Source organism: Dermochelys coriacea, chromosome 10, assembly GCF_009764565.3.
Source record: "Dermochelys coriacea isolate rDerCor1 chromosome 10, rDerCor1.pri.v4, whole genome shotgun sequence".
Classification (NCBI taxonomy): Eukaryota; Metazoa; Chordata; order Testudines; family Dermochelyidae; genus Dermochelys; species Dermochelys coriacea.
Window position 1 is genome coordinate 50,490,457 of NC_050077.1, and position 21,500 is coordinate 50,511,956.

Sequence of the window (21,500 nt, forward strand, 5' to 3'; positions counted from 1 at the left end):
CCACGGCCAATGGGGGCTGCGGGAAGCGGCGGCCAGCACATCCCTCGGCCCTCGCCGCTTCCCGCAGCCCCCAATATGCCTGAAACGCCAGTGGGAGCTGTGATCGGCCGAACCTGCAGACGCTGCAAGTAAACAAACCGTCCCTGCCTGCCAGCGGCTTTCTCTGACGGGCCGCATGCCAAAGGTTGCCGATCCATAATCTAGAGAGATTAAATAACTTAATTTTTTGTTGTGTTTTATACTTAAGATAAGACATTTAAGATTCTGGAATACTGCTACAGGATTTATTAAAATAGGTTTATCTAGTATAAACAAGCCAATAAAAATAAAGGTTATGACTAGTAGTAAGATGGTTCCTATCTATCTTCCTTATTTTATTATCTTAATTTTGAGTTTAACTGACTATTAAATGGGTTTCTCCCTTCCTTCATTTTCAAAGAAAGTTCTCAAACTATCAGACATGATGGCGGGTGATGACCCTCTTCCAGGAAACTCCAAAAATTTCCATCAGATTTGTAAGTAATTATATTTTTTGCTTCTCCCCTCTAAACCTCTGCCTTGATGGGATAAGTATTCTAGTATCAGAATTTCCCATACTTTTTGATACCAGTCAATAGATTTAGAGGGCAGTCACTCCTCTTCCACCACTTTACTGTAGTAATTGTAGCAACCACTAGGAGTGATCAATTCTTTATGGATTTTATAAGATACAGAGTTTTCAAGACAAGTTAATATAAATACTAAGGAGTTATCTAACAGTTGACACCCTGTTATCTCCCTTATGGAGTCTCCAACAGCTTTCCAAAATGTCTTAATTTTGGGGCTTGTTCTAACTTGGTATATTGTAAAACCAGCTTATTGTTTTAAGTAGGTATATTGTGGTAGAATCCAAAGGCCGCAATCAAGAACAGGCTCCTATTGTCCGAAGTGCTGGGGGGGGGGGGGGGAAACAAACAAACAAAATCCCACACTAGAAAACATGGTTCCCACTCCAAACAGCTTACAATCTAAGAAAAACCTTTATCTAAAAGGAACCAGGTTTCCAGTAGCTTCAGAAAATACCAGGTAGATTACAATTCGTTCTAGACCTGGTAGAATTTGTCTTGTCAAAACTTGCAGCACTTTTTTCAGCTGTACCTCTGGAACTTTCAATGGACTTGGGTCATATGTCTCTTTTGAAACAGGTAAAAGGGAGACTGGCCAAACTTAAACTCACTCACTGTGGATAATTTGTTATGTCTACACTATTATTTAAAATATGAATTGCTATAGTCAAGATGGGTTTCATATTTATATGTGCTGAAGTGAGTAAAATAAATGTGTTGTGCATGACTGAAGCGTTAGTGCTCTCATTATTGAGGAAAAGGGGTTTGAAGCCATTTTCTCTGAGATTAGGCAATTCCTTTCTTCTGTTATGAACCCTTTTTCTGGTGTTATACTGGGCATAGTATTTCTTACCATTTCAGCCTATAGTAACTGAACAATTACATCATTGGCTGAGCAAATTCTAAGCCAGAACATTAAACATCTCAAGATTCTTAATATTTTTTAAGCCTGTGATTTGGTTGGTAGTTACACTGATTTAAGAGAAATTGCCTTCAAATACTGATTGGCTTTTGAAACTATCCAATCATTCTGAAAGATTTAACAAAGGGAGTCATAACTAGATTGTAAATTTTGGAGGTAAAGCTCTTTACTACATTGTTGGGAGAATTAAACTAACTTGCCCTTTGCAGAATTAGTTGTACATGCTGCTAAAACACAATTAGTGATGCTTTGGCTGTAAACAAAACAGTAAGAATTAGAGTGCATTACAATGCATATCCCCACTTAATGCAATGCACTAGGTAATTATTTATAAACAGATAAAATGACAGAGACCAATACGGAACTCTAGGGAACATCTGCCATTATCTGACTGGATTTATAAACAGTGCCACCCATCCTGTCTGTTGTTGTATAACACTCATAAGAATCAAGAAGGGACAGAATTAGCAGTGCATCATATTCTCTTATTCTCATATTCTACTTCTCTTTAACAGTCCAGCAACAGAGTATGATTGACAGAGCCTTGAAGAGATCAATGAACACTTTAGCCAGAAGCTAGCTCCTGTCTAATGCACTAGCATTAATTTTGCTCAATTCTATTAGTGCTGTCTGTACAGAATGCCCTGCCCTAAAACTCATCTGCCACTGGGATACAATCCAATGTTTATTTCCATTAGTTTAGCCATTGTTGGTAACAATAAAAACCAGGAGACAGTTGCAAACTAATGATTTATGGTCAGAATGAAACACAGGATGACCTTGGCTGCCTGCCATTCACTAGGAAAATGACTGATAGTTAGAAATAAATTAAAGTTATTGCAAAAGGATAACATAAATGATTTCTCTGATAGGTAATTTTAGCAGCTAAATAGCCATGCCATTAAACTAGCAGCTGTTTTACAAATTACTAAGTTAAAAAATATATCTTAGCTTCCATCGTTATGGTTTTAATAATTATGAAAAACCCAATGCTGCATGGTTTGACAGAAAAGCAGTTCTTGTGATATGACTGTATTTGCAGTCTTGGTTGGATCATGAGCTGAAGCATTCTTAAGCAGGAAGTTATGCAAGAAAGTTCATAAACTGAGGATCTATGTCCAGAACTGGTAGTGGGATGGAAATTCCATCACAGTTGACACCAAAGTTACAGCTACACTTTTCTTGCTTGGAATCTGCACCATTAATGAAAGCTTTGGATTCATTTTTTATTTTAAGGTAGTCTAATGAAACTGTTTCACTTGCAACTTTGTGTGATTGTTATAATCTTTAGTACAAAATTACAATGTGCATAGTTTATAAATCCATAAGTCCATTTTATAAATACTTACTATTGTGAGTACAAATATTTTGGAAGTTTTGTGAAATAATGCAGTTATGTCATGTCAGTATTTTTAATACTTTCTACCTTGACTGACTTCTCTTTTAATTGTAGCTTTTCTAACATGTGGGTACTGAATAAAATACCACAAATTCAAACAATTTCAGTGGGACACTGAAAACATTGAAATAGTAGTGCATGGTACTTTAATTCATAAAATATATTCTGACTTTCAAATGTATGACCAGCCAAAATTCAACATCTGGAAAGAGTTTTTTATGTTTGCAAATATATGCCTCTTCTGTCATTCCAGAATAGATATGTATTTTATAGATGTGAAATCTGATCATCTGCCAATCTCCCTTCCCCCTTTAAGCTCCCCCCATAAAAATAAATGTAATTAAAATAGCAAATCAGTATTTGGATACATATAGTTTCTGTTTGTTAATTTTTTTAAAGAAGACTTCACTGTTACATCTGCTCTATGATCTATTCTATAACACGTTTACAAAAGATAAATTGTACACACAATTTACGATGTTATGTGCAAAGTGGTATAATGTTACCTGTCCATTTTACTCTCTTTAAAACAGAATATGTCATATTTATAAAATCATTGTCTCTCTTTGCTTCCCCACCTCCTTCCTCTCACCCCAGAGGTTTGCCATCCCAATCTCCTTTCTCCTTTGACTTTCAGTCTTAGTCTCCTTGCTCAGCTAGTCCTAGTCTCCCCAGCTCAACTTCCAGATCCCCACTTTTCTGCCACCTCCAGTCTTAGTCTGGAGACTAACAGATAACATTATACCACTTTGCACATAACATCGTAAGTTGTGTGTACAATTTATCTTTTGTAAATATGTTATAGAATAGATCATAGAGCAGATGTAACAGTGAAGTCTTCTTTAAAAAAATTAACAAACAGAAACTATATGTATCCAAAGCCCCTGGTCTCAATTTACTCTCCTCCTCAGGTTTCTCTCTTGTCCTCTCAGCATTTGAATCAGGCAGCTTTCTCCTCCACATTGCCTGGACCTAGCACAGGGTGCACTGAGACCACAGGAGAGACAGTCTCTGGTGCCTGGACTCAGCCTGCAGCAGCCCAGAGCTACAATTCCAGGGCAAGTCCTGCTCAGATCTGGCCTGGAGAGTAGTCAGCATGGATGGAATCTTCAGGGAATTTAGCAGCAAAGCCCCAGCAAGTCTTTATGGATAATGTGTAAAATGTGATTTTTCAAAGGCTTAAAACTTGATCAGATTTGGGCAGATTTTCACAGTGATGGCAAAAAGCACATCCCTGACACACAGGCCACCATCCTGCCAAATGTGAAAATTTTGCTCCAAAGCCAAGGGGCATTAGAGAGACACTCAAGAAAAGGTTGCCAGAATTTTTTTTTAACATGAGCAAAACAACATATTTTCCCTAACCGTTTTTTCAGAAACAGCTGAACTATTTTGGGTGAAATTTTCCAGAAAAATTCAGCCTGAGGCAGACAGCAGAAATGAAAAATTTCAGTCCCTATGGTTAATGTTTGGCAAAATTATAAGAACTGAAAACAGGGTCTTACAATGGATAGTGTCAGGCAGCCTTAACTACAGGCAGCGCTACCAGACCCATCTATGATAATTTGTAAATCAATGCGAATCACTAGCTTGCTCACAAAATATAAACTTCAGGAAGAGTACTCATTTTTTAGTCCGCTTACTTCTCTCTTGTCCAGATTCTTTAGACTAAACCTGAGTTCCTAACTCATGCAAAACTCTCACTGAAGTCACTGAGTGTTTTGCCTGAATAAGCAGCTCAGAACTGACCCTTACACACATACACGCATCTATGGGGCAAATCCTCAGCTGGTGTAAACTGTTGTCGGTCCATTGGACCTATGGGAATTTATTCTGGCTATGGATCTGCCCCATATTTTTAATCTCTCACTATATATACGATGCTTTGAAACTTAAAAATAATGCCTTTTCCTCTTTGCATGTATCTTTTCCAGATGTTACCATCGTAGGGGAACCTCTTTTTATTGGAATTTTCCTGTGCAAAATCCACATAGTTAGCTCAAAATACGAATGCAAACTTTCAAGCCAGCAAGCTCCAAGGAGAAGAGATCTGCATTTAAAAAGCTAAAAATGTTAATAATGGTGTAAAAGCCGGTGTTCGGAAGCCGGGCAGAATTTTAATGTTAAAGAACATTAAGATATGTTTTCTCAACCACACACTACATACAATGTCAATTTGACTATTATAATGCTGACAGCTTATTCTCCACTCGCTTATGAAGGTGTCAATTTATGAAGGGAGAATGCAGTTCTTGTGTCAATGTCTTATGTTGAGGCAAATTAGTGCATTTACCTCATAATATATAGCTCAGACATTCGTTTGGCAGAAATGCAAGATATGAAAACAAAGGAGATTAGTATGCTGTCATTTTTCTTTAGTATATATTTTTTCTCAAAAAGAAAAGGAGTACTTGTGGCACCTTAGAGACTAACAAATTTATTAGAGCATAAGCTTTCGTGAGCTACAGCTCACTTCATCGGATGCATTTGGTGGAAAAAACAGAGGAGAGATTTATATACACACACACAGAGAACATGAAACAATGGGTTTATCATACACACTGTAAGGAGAGTGATCAGTTAAGATAAGCCATCACCAACAGCAGGGGGGGGAAGGAGGAAAACCTTTCATGGTGACAAGCAGGTAGGCTAATTCCAGCAGTTAACAAGAATATCAGAGGAACAGTGGGGGGTGGGGTGGGAGGGAGAAATACCATGGGGAAATACCATGGGGAAATAGTTTTACTTTGTGTAATGACTCATCCATTCCCAGTCTCTATTCAAGCCTAAGTTAATTGTATCCAGTTTGCAAATTAATTCCAATTCAGCAGTCTCTCGTTGGAGTCTGTTTTTGAAGCTTTTTTGTTGAAGTATAGCCACTCTTAGGTCTGTGATCGAGTGACCAGAGAGATTGAAGTGTTCTCCAACTGGTTTTTGAATGTTATAATTCTTGACGTCTGATTTGTGTCCATTCATTCTTTTACGTAGAGACTGTCCAGTTTGGCCAATGTACATGGCAGAGGGGCATTGCTGGCACATGATGGCATATATCACATTGGTAGATGCGCAGGTGAAGGAGCCTCTGATAGTGTGGCTGATGTGATTAGGCCCTATGATGGTATCCCCTGAATAGATATGTGGACAGAGTTGGCAACGGGCTTTGTTGCAAGGATAGGTTCCTGGGTTAGTGGTTCTGTTGTGTGGTGTGTGGTTGCTGGTGAGTATTTGCTTCAGATTGGGGGGCTGTCTGTAAGCAAGGACTGGTCTGTCTCCCAAGATCTGAGAGAGCGATGGCTCGTCCTTCAGGATAGGTTGTAGATCCTTGATGATGCGTTGGAGGGGTTTTAGTTGGGGGCTGAAGGTGATGGCTAGTGGCGTTCTGTTGTTTTCTTTGTTGGGCCTGTCCTGTAGTAGGTGACTTCTGGGTACTCTTCTGGCTCTGTCAATCTGTTTCTTCACTTCAGCAGGTGGGTACTGTAGTTGTAGGAATGCATGATAGAGATCTTGTAGGTGTTTGTCTCTGTCTGAGGGGTTGGAGCAAATGCGGTTATATCGTAGCGCTTGGCTGTAGACAATGGATCGAGTGGTATGATCTGGATGAAAGCTAGAGGCATGTAGGTAGGAATAGCGGTCAGTAGGTTTCCGATATAGGGTGGTGTTTATGTGACCATCGCTTATTAGCACCGTAGTGTCCAGGAAGTGGATCTCTTGTGTGGACTGGTCCAGGCTGAGGTTGATGGTGGGATGGAAATTGTTGAAATCATGGTGGAATTCCTCAAGAGCTTCTTTTCCATGGGTCCAGATGATGAAGATGTCATCAATGTAGCGCAAGTAGAGTAGGGGCATTAGGGAACGAGAGCTGAGGAAGCGTTGTTCTAAGTCAGCCATAAAAATGTTGGCATACTGTGGGGCCATGCGGGTACCCATCGCAGTGCCGCTGATTTGAAGGTATACATTGTCACCAAATGTGAAATAGTTATGGGTCAGGACAAAGTCACAAAGTTCTGCCACCAGGTTAGCCGTGACAGTATCGGGGATACTGTTCCTGACGGCTTGTAGTCCATCTTTGTGTGGAATATTGGTGTAGAGGGCTTCTACATCCATAGTGGCTAGGATGGTGTTTTTAGGAAGATCACCAATGGACTGTAGTTTCCTCAGGAAATCGGTGGTGTCTCGAAGATAGCTGGGAGTGCTGGTAACGAAGGGCCTGAGGAGGGAATCTACATAGCCAGACAATCCTGCTGTCAGGGTGCCAATGCCTGAGATGATGGGGCGTCCAGGATTTCCAGGTTTATGGATCTTGGGTAGCAGATAGAATACCCCAGGTCCTGGCTCCAGGGGTGTGTCTGTGCGGATTTGTTCTTGTGCTTTTTCAGGGAGTTTCTTGAGCAAATGCTGTAGTTTCTTTTGGTAACTCTCAGTGGGATCAGAGGGTAATGGCTTGTAGAAAGTGGTGTTGGAGAGCTGCCTAGTAGCCTCTTGTTCATACTCTGACCTATTCATGATGACGACAGCACCTCCTTTGTCAGCCTTTTTGATTATGATGTCAGAGTTGTTTCTGAGGCTGTGGATGGCACTGTGTTCTGCATGGCTGAGGTTATGGGGTAAGTGATGCTGCTTTTCCACAATTTCAGCTCGTGCACGTCGGCGGAAGCAGTCTATGTAGAAATCCAGGCTGCTGTTTCGACCTTCAGGAGGAGTCCACCTAGAATCCTTCTTTTTGTAGTGTTGGCAGGAAGGTCTCTGTGGGTTAATATGTTGGTCAGAGGTGTGTTGGAAATATTCCTTGAGTCTGAGACGTCGAAAATAGGATTCTAGGTCACCACAGAACTGTATCATGTTCGTGGGGGTGGAGGGGCAAAAGGAGAGGCCCCGAGATAGGACAGATTCTTCCGCTGGGCTAAGAGTATAGTTGGATAGATTAACAATATTGCTGGGTGGGTTACGGGAACCATTGTTGTGGCCCCTTGTGGCATATAGTAGTTTAGATAGCTTAGTGTCCTTTTTCTTTTGTAGAGAATCAAAGTGTGTTTTGTAAATGGCTTGTCTAGTTTTTGTAAAGTCCAGCCACGAGGAAGTTTGTGTGGAAGGTTGGTTCTTTATGAGAGTATCCAGTTTTGAGAGCTCATTCTTAATCTTTCCCTGTTTGCTGTAGAGGATGTTGATCAGGTGGTTCCGCAGTTTCCTTGAGAGTGTGTGGCACAAGCTGTCAGCATAGTCTGTGTGGTATGTAGATTGTAATGGATTTTTTACCTTCAGTCCTTTCGGTATGATGTCCATCTGTCGACGTCTCAGACTCAAGGAATATTTCCAACACACCTCTGACCAACATATTAACCCACAGAGACCTTCCTGCCAACACTACAAAAAGAAGGATTCTAGGTGGACTCCTCCTGAAGGTCGAAACAGCAGCCTGGATTTCTACATAGACTGCTTCCGACGTGCACGAGCTGAAATTGTGGAAAAGCAGCATCGCTTACCCCATAACCTCAGCCATGCAGAACACAGTGCCATCCACAGCCTCAGAAACAACTCTGACATCATAATCAAAAAGGCTGACAAAGGAGGTGCTGTCGTCATCATGAATAGGTCAGAGTATGAACAAGAGGCTACTAGGCAGCTCTCCAACACCACTTTCTACAAGCCATTACCCTCTGATCCCACTGAGAGTTACCAAAAGAAACTACAGCATTTGCTCAAGAAACTCCCTGAAAAAGCACAAGAACAAATCCGCACAGACACACCCCTGGAGCCAGGACCTGGGGTATTCTATCTGCTACCCAAGATCCATAAACCTGGAAATCCTGGACGCCCCATCATCTCAGGCATTGGCACCCTGACAGCAGGATTGTCTGGCTATGTAGATTCCCTCCTCAGGCCCTTCGTTACCAGCACTCCCAGCTATCTTCGAGACACCACCGATTTCCTGAGGAAACTACAGTCCATTGGTGATCTTCCTAAAAACACCATCCTAGCCACTATGGATGTAGAAGCCCTCTACACCAATATTCCACACAAAGATGGACTACAAGCCGTCAGGAACAGTATCCCCGATACTGTCACGGCTAACCTGGTGGCAGAACTTTGTGACTTTGTCCTGACCCATAACTATTTCACATTTGGTGACAATGTATACCTTCAAATCAGCGGCACTGCGATGGGTACCCGCATGGCCCCACAGTATGCCAACATTTTTATGGCTGACTTAGAACAACGCTTCCTCAGCTCTCGTTCCCTAATGCCCCTACTCTACTTGCGCTACATTGATGACATCTTCATCATCTGGACCCATGGAAAAGAAGCTCTTGAGGAATTCCACCATGATTTCAACAATTTCCATCCCACCATCAACCTCAGCCTGGACCAGTCCACACAAGAGATCCACTTCCTGGACACTACGGTGCTAATAAGCGATGGTCACATAAACACCACCCTATATCGGAAACCTACTGACCGCTATTCCTACCTACATGCCTCTAGCTTTCATCCAGATCATACCACTCGATCCATTGTCTACAGCCAAGCGCTACGATATAACCGCATTTGCTCCAACCCCTCAGACAGAGACAAACACCTACAAGATCTCTATCATGCATTCCTACAACTACAGTACCCACCTGCTGAAGTGAAGAAACAGATTGACAGAGCCAGAAGAGTACCCAGAAGTCACCTACTACAGGACAGGCCCAACAAAGAAAACAACAGAACGCCACTAGCCATCACCTTCAGCCCCCAACTAAAACCCCTCCAACGCATCATCAAGGATCTACAACCTATCCTGAAGGACGAGCCATCGCTCTCTCAGATCTTGGGAGACAGACCAGTCCTTGCTTACAGACAGCCCCCCAATCTGAAGCAAATACTCACCAGCAACCACACACCACACAACAGAACCACTAACCCAGGAACCTATCCTTGCAACAAAGCCCGTTGCCAACTCTGTCCACATATCTATTCAGGGGATACCATCATAGGGCCTAATCACATCAGCCACACTATCAGAGGCTCCTTCACCTGCGCATCTACCAATGTGATATATGCCATCATGTGCCAGCAATGCCCCTCTGCCATGTACATTGGCCAAACTGGACAGTCTCTACGTAAAAGAATGAATGGACACAAATCAGACGTCAAGAATTATAACATTCAAAAACCAGTTGGAGAACACTTCAATCTCTCTGGTCACTCGATCACAGACCTAAGAGTGGCTATACTTCAACAAAAAAGCTTCAAAAACAGACTCCAACGAGAGACTGCTGAATTGGAATTAATTTGCAAACTGGATACAATTAACTTAGGCTTGAATAGAGACTGGGAATGGATGAGTCATTACACAAAGTAAAACTATTTCCCCATGGTATTTCTCCCTCCCACCCCACCCCCCACTGTTCCTCTGATATTCTTGTTAACTGCTGGAATTAGCCTACCTGCTTGTCACCATGAAAGGTTTTCCTCCTTCCCCCCCCTGCTGTTGGTGATGGCTTATCTTAAGTGATCACTCTCCTTACAGTGTGTATGATAAACCCATTGTTTCATGTTCTCTGTGTGTGTATATAAATCTCTCCTCTGTTTTTTCCACCAAATGCATCCGATGAAGTGAGCTGTAGCTCACGAAAGCTTATGCTCTAATAAATTTGTTAGTCTCTAAGGTGCCACAAGTACTCCTTTTCTTTTTGAGAATACAGACTAACACGGCTGCTACTCTGAAACATGGGGAAATAGTTTTACTTTGTGTAATGACTCATCCATTCCCAGTCTCTATTCAAGCCTAAATTAATTGTATCTAGTTTGCAAATTAATTCCAATTCAGCAGTCTCTCGTTGGAGTCTGTTTTTGAAGCTTTTTTGTTGAAGTATAGCCACTCTTAGGTCTGTGATCGAGTGACCAGAGAGATTGAAGTGTTCTCCAACTGGTTTTTGAATGTTATAATTCTTGACGTCTGATTTGTGTCCATTCATTCTTTTACGTAGAGACTGTCCAGTTTGGCCAATGTACATGGCAGAGGGGCATTGCTGGCACATGATGGCATATATCACATTGGTAGATGCGCAGGTGAAGGAGCCTCTGATAGTGTGGCTGATGTGATTAGGCCCTATGATGGTATCCCCTGAATAGATATGTGGACAGAGTTGGCAACGGGCTTTGTTGCAAGGATAGGTTCCTGGGTTAGTGGTTCTGTTGTGTGGTGTGTGGTTGCTGGTGAGTATTTGCTTCAGATTGGGGGGCTTATCTTAAGTGATCACTCTCCTTACAGTGTGTATGATAAACCCATTGTTTCATGTTCTCTGTGTGTGTGTATATAAATCTCTCCTCTGTTTTTTCCACCAAATGCATCCGATGAAGTGAGCTGTAGCTCACGAAAGCTTATGCTCTAATAAATTTGTTAGTCTCTAAGGTGCCACAAGTACTCCTTTTCTTTTTGCGAATACAGACTAACACGGCTGCTACTCTGAAACCTATATTTTTTCTGTAGCTGATGCCACCTCGAAGCTAGGAGAGACCCTATTCTGTTTCCATTGATTTAGTCCATCAAGTAATGCAACATTTCTTTTTGTTTGATGTATGGGTGCACTAACCATTACAGCACAGACTATGGATGCTAGGTTTTGACAGTATTTAACCATATATGCAAGAAAGCATTTGTAGGACTTTGCTCTAGTTTTCTGATACTTTGCCATCCCTCTAGGCTGTATGTCTTCCTTTGTCTTGTGCCCAGTGCTTGAGTGGTGCCCTTCCTGTCTCTTGCTTCAGCCTGGCTTGGGCTGAGTGCCAGAAATGAGCCTATCATCTCTCTTGACAACTGACCCTGTGTTTTCTGCACAACTAAAACTCCCAGTGAATGAGAGATTTCCCTGAGTAAGGATGACAGGCTTCCTTCTGAAATGGTTCCTCCTGGGCACCATCTAGCCAAATGCATCCCAAAATAAAGCTTTCACTAAACCTCAGATCAAGAGAAACGTTTCCCTGAACTAAAATTCATTCTTCCCATTCCAGTGAAGAGAGATTTTAATTGAAAAACAAAAGGAAAATAAAATCATTAACCTGCAGTGTTTCAAACTAAAGCCTTTAGCCTTGTGCTAGTGTATGAGAACCTAAAAGTGAAATGTCACACACTCAAAGAAAAAGGGACTGGCTCATTCTTGTTGTCCAATGTTAGAAAAATGAAGGAAGGAAAACACACGAACAAACTGTGAAAAATTAGCTATAATGGGACTAATTCTCATTTACTCTAAGACCCTTTTATACCACTCTGTCAGGGAAAAGGGACCTCACCCATGTTAAGACAGTGAGAGAGAGTAAGGCCCAATACTTTTTAAGTTTTCATAGTTGAAGGAATTACCCGTAACATGGATACGGAAATGCATTTATTAAAAATGGATGATTTTAACCTGACACTGTCCCTTTAGGGAAGAGTGGCAACCAAATAGCGTGGGCTAGAAAATTAGACACTGGAATGGGATTCAGGAAATTGTAGGTTCAAGTCCCCGCTTTATCACTGCATGGTCTTGGTCAATTATCACTTCTCTCTTATCTCTGAAACGGCGTATAGTGGGGCAGCTGCCCCACGCCTGCAAAACAGGGGTTAAAAGCAGCTCTGCAGAGGGCTGCAGCTGGGAAAAGGAGTGAAAGCAGCTGAGGCAGTAGGTGACCACAGGTGTGGCCTGCCCAATCAGGCCACAGCTAGCCCTATAAAGGGGCTGTGAGCCAGGAACTGAGGGAAGTCTCACTCTAGTCCTGGAATGCGAAGGACCTAGCTGCCTGGGAGACAAAGGTACCTGAGGCAGAGCAGTGCTGAGGAAAAGGGCAAAGGGAGGTGTGGAGCTCCAGCCTGGTAAACCCCCAGGCTGCAGGCCTTGGTGAAGGCCTATAAAGGTATTGGGGCTACCTAGGTGCAGCCTGGGAATAGGCAGAGGCAGCTGGTCCTAACCCCTTGCCAATGATGAGTGGCCATGACAGACTGCAGTCTGCCCCAGTGAGTGGGGGGCTAGATGACAACTGGCAGTAGCCACTGATGCAAGGTGGGTTTAGAGGGTTGGGGGCTCCCCTGGGAAGGGAAATCCAGAGTAAGGGGGTATTGCTGGGGGCAGAACCCTGAGGTAAAGGGGCACCAGGGTCCAGGAGGGACATGGGACCTGAGGTAGGTGAGACACCAGCCAGCAGAGGGTGCTCTGGAGTTGAGCTAATTCCCAAGATGACCAGCAGGAGGCACTGCGCTGGTGAGTCTTTGGCGATTTGCTACATGGCGATAATATTTACCTACTTAACTCACAAAGGCATTTGAAGGATGAATTTGTTAATGGATGTGAAGTTGTGCTAAGCATTGTTACTAACATCTGGAACAATTAAGGCCCGATCCCTACAAAGACTTACACATGTACGTAAACGTAACTAAGTTTTGGGAAGCCTGGGGCCTAAGACTTGGAAACTTGTTAAGGCTGAAGTTACAAACCCTGTCCAAAGAGAACTATGAACAAGAGACTATGAAAAGAACAGGCACTGGAAATTTCTTAACTCAGACTATACACAACTCCCCTTAATGCAATGAGAGCTACATTTGTCAATCCGTGATCATAGAGCACTAAGAGACCTGGGCTATGGCTATTCTACAGAAGCTAGAGATGTAGCTACGGCACTGCAGCTGTGCTACTGTAGTACTATAATGTAGATGCCTCCTACGTGTTTTTCGGTCTATGTAGTTAACCCACTTCTCCGAGAGGCAGCAGCTTGATCAATGGAAGAATTCTTCCATTGACCTAGCTGCATCTACAGTAGGGGTTAAGCAGGGGTGAAAGTAAGTCTAGGGACTTACTGGTACGGAGCTGGGCTCTGGCCCCTGGAAGGGGAGGGGCCTTGGGCAGAAGGGGTGGGGCTGGGGGAGGTCAGAGCCGGCCCTGGCCCACCCTGTACTGGCAAGTGCCTCCTTCCCCCTCCCCAGGGTAACAGCGGCAGCCAGGGGCTCTAGCAGCAGTTTAAAGGGCTCTGGGCGGTAGAGGCAGCCGGAGCCCTGGGCCCTTTAAATTGTCCCCAGAGTCCTGCCGCCGCTTCCCCAAGGCTCCAGCAGCAGGGCTCTGGGGAAGCGGCAGTGGGGGTCCAGGGATGATTTAAAGGGCCCAGAGCTCAGCCGTCGCTACCGCCCCGGGCCCTTTAAATCGCTACCCCAGGGCTCCGGCAGTGGGGCTCTGGCAGCAAATTAAAGGGCTGGGGACTCCAGCTACTGCTGGGAGCCACAGGCCCTTTAAATTGTGCCTGGGGAAGCTGATCCACCCTGGAACGGCGCACTGGCTCTTGCCATTACACCATACTGGGGCGTACCGGCTTACTTTCCCTCTGGGGTTAGGTTCAGCTAACTATGTTGCACAAGACAACATTTTTCACAGGCCTGAGGAGCGTTCCCTCTAATTTTCCCCACTCATGTGCGTAATGAATTTTGTTATGTGCCACAATATGGAGGTGATATGTAAGATGTTCGGGGTGCAAGCTGCCCCAGGGCTACAGCAGGGAGATGGGTCCACCCAGCTCTCTATCCCTGGACCAACACCTGGCCTGGGGGGGAGGGGCTCCTCTCCCTGGCCAAGGCAGCTCTGGTGAGGCTGGGCCGGGGGAGGGACTCCTCTCCCCAGCTGTGAAAGCTCTGGCAGGACTGGGCTGTGGCCCCTTCTCCCTGGGCGCTGCAGTTCCAGAGGGCCTTGGCCAGACTGTGGGAGGGGCTCCTCTTCCCGGCTGCAGGAGCTCTGGTGAGCCTGGACTGGCCCGGGGGAGGGGCTCCTCTCCCTGGCAGTTCTAGAGGGGCTGGGTTGGGAGACCAGCATGGCCCTAAAAAGCCTTCTGTGCAGCTGCACAGCTTACAGGGAACCTAGGGCCTGGGTGATGTAGCTAGGTGAATTTAATTATTAGGTGGAGACCAGGCTCTGGATTCTCAGTTCTCCCATTGATGTGTGTTGTGTGACCTTGGTCAAGTAACTTCACCTTTCTTTCCCCTTCCACTTTCTGTCTGATGTGTATGTAGATTGTAAGCTCTTTGAAGTAGGGACTGATTCTCACTTAGTGTGTTTGTACAGCACCTAGCACAATGAGGCCCTGATCTCAGATGGGGCCTCTAAGTGCAACACAATTCAAATTAACTACTACTACAGCAATAAGTTTGATCAGATAGCAATTTTTTTCTGGTTTAAAAAGCAACTAGATGTTTTACTTTATGTGACTGGTGTCTACTAAAATTACCGATTTAAAAACAAGGAATTTGAAAGCCTGTTTTCATGATATTAAGTCATTCAGAATATTTAATTCACTGCCAAAACCAGTGTTTTCAAAGATCATACTACTACTTTTATTTTTAATATAAATGTGTTCATTTGAAACAACTTCTTTTTTTTTTTTTTTTTTTAACATTGACCTTACTTTTATTTTAATACTGAATTACTAAAAAATTTTGGACCTGGAAAGATCCTAAAACCTTGAGTTGCTCCCAAAAACTAGGTAGAAGCTTCTTCTGCAGCATTTTTGAGTTGGTCAAAAGAGTCTAACGGATGTATTGATAGTTGATAAATTAGTAATTGAAGTTATTCTCTTCCATTAAAAATGAAAAAATGTTACTATCTCCTTAAAGGTACACATACAGGAGCAAGGGGAAAAGACAACCTGTCAAACAACAAATGTTTGTTTGAAGTTACCTACATATGGGAGGTAAGGATAAGTACAACACAGACTGCAATTTCCTGAAAGTTGCTAGAAACTTTAGCATCCTAGAGTTCTAAAGTTGAAGTCTCTAATCTTTGAATAGAACTCCTAGTAATAATTTTTCAAATCTCTGACCTTGGCAAATTATTTGAGCTATTTCAGTCTTTACGAAACCAGTGTCTTTGACAGACAATATGTAAATAAAAATATAATGGAATTTTTACCCCTTGTTCTTGGCAGATCTGAGTTAGTCTTTCTAGCTGCTCATCTTGAATGACCTTTGCCTTCTCATATTGATGAATCACCATCTCCATCTCCACTTTCACTGGCAGCACATATGCTGGAAAAAACAAACAAGTGCTTGAAGAAATTCAGCAGTAGTCTAGCTTATCAGAGGAGATGTCTGCATATATTTTAAAACCAGAAGGCATCATCATGATCATCCAACCTGACTTACTGTGTAACACAGACCATAGGATTTCACTCAGTAATTCCTGCATGAAACACAGCAATTTATGATTGAACTATAGTATTTCTTTTGGAGAAGGAATTCAATCACCTGCAATCACAAGATCCCAAGCTGCGAACCATCACTTGAGTTACAGGCAAAATGCATTTGCACTAATGTAGATCTGTTCCAGCACTTATCACACACAGATCCTCTAAATGGCAGGTCAAGAGCATTCTCCGCTTTGTATTCCGCATGTCCCGATAACATTTGAAAAGTGTGGCTGTGCACCAGCTTCTACAAGAGCTATTCCAGAGCCCTAGGCATTTTAGCATCAACTCCTAAATACAACTGCAGGAAATATCTATATGAGGGAAATAGTAGACTAAGAGTGAGAGCTTCAAAGGTACAAACAGCAGTTAGGCACCTAACTCCCTTTGCTTTCCAATAGATGGGTGCCTACCTGCCATTTATGCCTTTGAAAATCTTCACAAAGTCACAGTTAAGGCCAGCTCACTTTGTTCAGGGGACTATACAGATTTTACTGTCTTTCTTGATGTTCTTCACAAGCTGAATCAGATCCTGAACTTTGGTCTCAGTACTTCCCCGTACAGGGCTGCATACCCTCCCTTTGGAACTTGGGCATTCTCAGTATCTAGAACACAAATGCCCCTGTAACACGCTCTTTCTCTCACAGAAGCAAAGTGATCCTGCCTTGGCCTCATTCATTTTGCATTCCTCTTCCCTGCATCCTGGAATCCCATACACCAATAGTAAAACAATTTACAGTTTAATAATAGATCTGACTGCCCTCCACCTATGCTAATAGCACCTTCCTTGTTTTCATTCTTCTTTCATTCATTCAGTTCTTGTTTTCATGCTCAGACACTGCTCCTGTTCTCTGCAGTCTTAACTCTTCAAGCTCCTCGCTTCTCTCCAAGTGCTTGCCAATGGAGGCATGTCCTGGAATCCTGGGCAAAACAGCCCTGGCATACAGCTAATTATGCTCAAATTAACAGCATAAACAGATTTGTGGAAAACTTTCTGTGGGGAACCTCCAAGATGCAAAGAAAGCATGGGGAATCAGACAAAGTTATACCAGAGGCAGGAACTGAAAGTAGACTGGCACAATAGAGGATGCTGGGGGCGGCAAAGAGCAGCTGCAAGGATTCATAAAGGAGCCATGGAATTAATTCCTATTCTCACCAGTGGGAGTCGCAACACTGTTCATTGCTTTTAAAATTTAGAGGAAGGAGAACAATAAAGCTATTTTCTAAAAGCAATTCCGAGTGTTACAATCCTTTTCTTACCCAACCAACCGGTTCTCAAGACAGCAAGTTTAATCACCACTTACCATCAATAATTCTCTTAACTCTCCAAATTCTCAGAGTGATAATGAGACTGATGGCATCCCAAGGACTGCTTGGGCCATTTGCCACTGTAGAGGCCACCATTGGAGCCAAGGATAAAATTATTACAGCACCATCAAATACCTAAAATGAGAGAGTTTTAATGAATAGCATTTTCAAACCCTTTCTAAGGGTCACAAATCCTCCCACCTGCCTTAGTGATCCTGGAAGGCTCTTAATGAACAAAAGTGGTGCAGTTATAAACTGTGTGTTTCGAGGTGAGTGAGCAGGCCACAAAAAAGCGGCATCCTCTGCATGCTGTGAAGCAGAATTCCTTAGTGACGTCATCTGTAATTTTAGAGGTGTGGGGGAGCCATGGCCAGGCAGGTCTGCAACTACTCCACTGGCCAAACTCTCCATGTAGAAGTGATGCCCCAAATGCTATTACAACCCAGGAGCTCTATTATTATTGCTATTTATTACCAGCCACTAGGTGCGGTACAAACACAAAATAGGACACCGTCCCTGCCTGAAAGAACTTGCATTTTAAAAAGATGTAGGGAGAAAGAGGTGGAGTAAAGGGGAACAACAAACAAGTAAAGTGAGTAGGTGGCACTTGACCACATCCTAGTAATTCAATGCCGGGATAGTCTGTGTTTGTCAGAGATATAAAGACTATCCCCAAGGACTCCATGACCGTGTTAATGTAGCTGGCTAGCTTCCTGTAGGTGTCCTGGCAAACGTGGATCTTCAGGAGAGATCTGAATAAGGAGAGGTTAGTGGCCATGGGGAATCAGCTCAGGAAGGGCAATTCCATGTGTGGGAGGCAATGTGGGGAGAAGGCATGGAAAGGTTTGTGGGAGAAGTGCACAAATGGCATGACAAGGTTGGGATCGTTGGAAAAACAGAGAGAATGGAATTGAGGGCAATGCTAACAATAATGCTTGGGCTGGCCCACCACATCCTGGAAAGGCAAAATTCTGTGCCCCCCAGCCCTTGTGGAAAGATTAAGCTTAAAGCCCATTTACTCATGGTTTGCACAGGGAAACCGGATGTACCCCACTGTAAGCAACAGACATCAAGAATTGAACATAAACATAATCCACTGGAAAGATGCAAATAACAAGTTGTAATCCTCACTGGTACTATCTGGAGGATGCTAGAATATAACACTTCCCTTTAAAAAGTGAAATGAAACTCTGTTGAAATTGATGTTTTGCTGGATAATATCAAGTGTCACCTGGCTTCCAATCCATACTGTATGTCTCACTTGGAATATGCAAGTCAGATAAGATGGTTTGAGGTTTAGTTATGGAAGATTTGCGCACTTCTAAATGTGGCTTTATATGTAATGAAAACTAAATTTCCTGTCCTCTCCCGCACAGCATTTAGCTTATTAGTTCTACGTTCCATTTAATTCCTGTTTCTATCATAGCAATCCTATAATTACTGAAATTATAACATACACTAACTACTCTTGCACTTTAGCTGTGTAAACTCTTAAGTAATTGCCATTTTGTTAGTTATGTACATTAAGGCTTATCTGCTCTTGGTAAGAACCATAATAGCTACAAACATGCTTGAACATAATTATTGCTAGCAGGTTCCAGCCATGGTCTCCTTGGCAAGTATGGACAGGAGTTTGTTTTCTGTTTATAAAATTGTGACTGATTATTTGTATGGTGGGGGATTAGTCTATGCCTTGTCTATACTACAGCCAGAATCAAGTCCGGGGAGTGGATTAGCAACACAGTTAAAAAATCGTATTGCAGACGATACTTAATGTCCCCATAAATGGGCTATTTACTTGGGTTTTCACTAGAACTAGTTTAAAAACTGATTTTTTTTTTTTTTTTTTTCCCACTCTGGATTGGGAGGAAAAGCCAACTTTTTGGACTTTTTTTGTTTCAAAAAAAAAAAAAAAGTTTTAGTTCTGAAAATATTAAAATGGGACATTTCAACATTTTTAAAATGTTTTTTCCAAAAAATGATTTTTGATGAAATCTATACAATTTAGTGAAAATGTTTGGTGTTAAAGTAGCATTTTCCAATAGAAACTTTTTGATGAAAATTTTCCTACCAGCTCTAGTTTTAACTTGATTATGGAAACATGGTTAGGCCTCATCTACACTACAAATCTCAATCATATTGATAACCAGATCCTCAGACTCTGTTATCATTATAATGTCGACAGAGATCATATAATCAGTTTAACTCGCATGGGTCTCAAAAAGAAATTCTTATCCACACCAGTCAGCAAAATCACACGAAAACTGCGATAGAAACAAATGTGTTTTAAAACACTGTTCTAACCAGCATCGGTCTTTACTTCCCACTGTGGACAGTGTTTTCATTTGCATCTAATTTCACCTTTGTGTGCAGGGAGTAACATGCATAAATCTCTGACAGTGTAAATGCATCAATTCTTATAGCTAAAGCACACACTGCAGAAATAGTTAATTATTTGTACTTTGCCATGCTGAAATACAAACAGCATTGGCTGTGGTACTTACCTCTATTTTGTTTTCAATATAATCCCATATACCGAGAACCACAATTCTCAAAATAGTCTAACAAGAAATATTAAGAAAGACAATTTATTATAATTTGCACGACACTCATTCAGAAATCTCCTGGAATTAATAAGACAATTAACCCCTACATGCTCCTGGGCTGCTGTTCTCTCTCTTCACAGCAAAGGAGCATTTCCTCATGTTAAAGTCCCAGGGAGTCAGAGTGCAGGGAGGAAAATGTCTGTACCCACTCTTGCTATTAAGCAGACAGCATAAGGTTAATGTATTTAGTTAGAAAGGAGGAATAATTGAACATACCATGAAACAGTGATGAATTTCTATAAAAATTCCAACAGCATCTTTCACATTTTTCTCTGGTGTTGGTGTTTTTAAAAGATCAAATTAAAATTAAAAATTATAATAATTTCACACAAAAGTTAGGGCTCCATTCTGCCTTTGGCAGTGCAGAACTCAGATTAAAATGTACTTTACATGCAAGAGGAGGATTAAAACATAGATATGTGCCTTGTAAAATACACCAAAATGTTATTCTGCATGTCTAAAAATAAAATTAATGAGGGAGAGCTTGGTAAATATGTGAGAGAGGTGCCCAGGCCAGGAAAGGAGTCAGAATTTTGCAGGAAAAAAGAATGAAAATGGCTGTGAATGTACGTGTCTTCTATTCATTCCAAATATGAATATATTAAAACCAAACTCTGGGTTTATGCTGCAACCACACTCTGAACACAATAACTGTAACGTAGATACAGAATAGCGTTGGGTTCTTCTGAATAACACCGTTCATACGCAAGAGCCTGATTATCTACTGCCTTGCACTTTCTGTAGCTGTTTTCACCTGAACAGTGAGTTGAAACTGCTCCAAATCAGATGGGTAGCCTTCTATACTCACTTTACACAGATATAAATTACTACACTGGCTGCAAGGCACTGCAGAATCAAACCAAGAGTTTTTAAAAGAACAATACCAGTAGTTCAGTGACTACACAGGCAAATGGATCGGCTAACGTGCACTTAAAAATAGCTCACACACAGCATTGGACATCTGAGTCTGTTTTACTGAGAGGGGGTATGCCAGTCAGGATAATTAGTGTAATTACCCTTTTTCCCCTTTGAGAAGTGTTATGGGACCTTGAACTGCCATCGGGAACCAATGCTGCTGCTGATAAACTTGCATATATAAAGTACCTTTTCATCTGAAGGATCCCAAATGATTAAAAAATTTAGCAAACTGATGAACAATTCACAGGGTCACTACATTAACCTGTTACATAGCCGCCTGTGGGGCAAGACTGCAACTGTCTTGAGAGGGTCATTTAGGGATCTCGGGCAAAAATAAGGGACGGTACTTGGTCCTGCTGTGAAGGCAGGAGACTGGACTCTATGACCTTTCAAGGTCCCTTCCGGTTCAATGAGATAGGTATATCTCCATATTAAAAAAACAAACAAACTGCTGTTCAAATGGCAGAAAGAACTTCAAAACGTTTTAAGGTTCCATCTAAGGAACAGCTCCTCTAACAATTCCACGCTCAGCAATATTATGTGGGAGCATGAACATGGGAGTAAAT

The 21,500-nt window shown here is 42.3% G+C and overlaps 1 protein-coding gene across 4 annotated transcripts in view; it reads right to left on the reverse strand.

Moving 5' to 3' along the window:
- Positions 1-21,500, reverse strand: part of TMEM266 (transmembrane protein 266) — a 134,288-nt gene that overhangs the window by 32,114 nt on the left and 80,674 nt on the right. For all 4 annotated transcript variants that reach the window (XM_038418464.2, XM_043493856.1, XM_038418462.2 and 1 more), the window contains 3 exons: positions 19,915-19,971; positions 17,407-17,545; positions 15,829-15,944 (listed from right to left, as the gene is read on the reverse strand). In XM_038418464.2, coding sequence (XP_038274392.1) covers positions 15,829-15,944; positions 17,407-17,545; positions 19,915-19,971 — 312 coding nt within the window. The remainder of the gene's footprint in view (positions 1-15,828; positions 15,945-17,406; positions 17,546-19,914; positions 19,972-21,500) is intronic.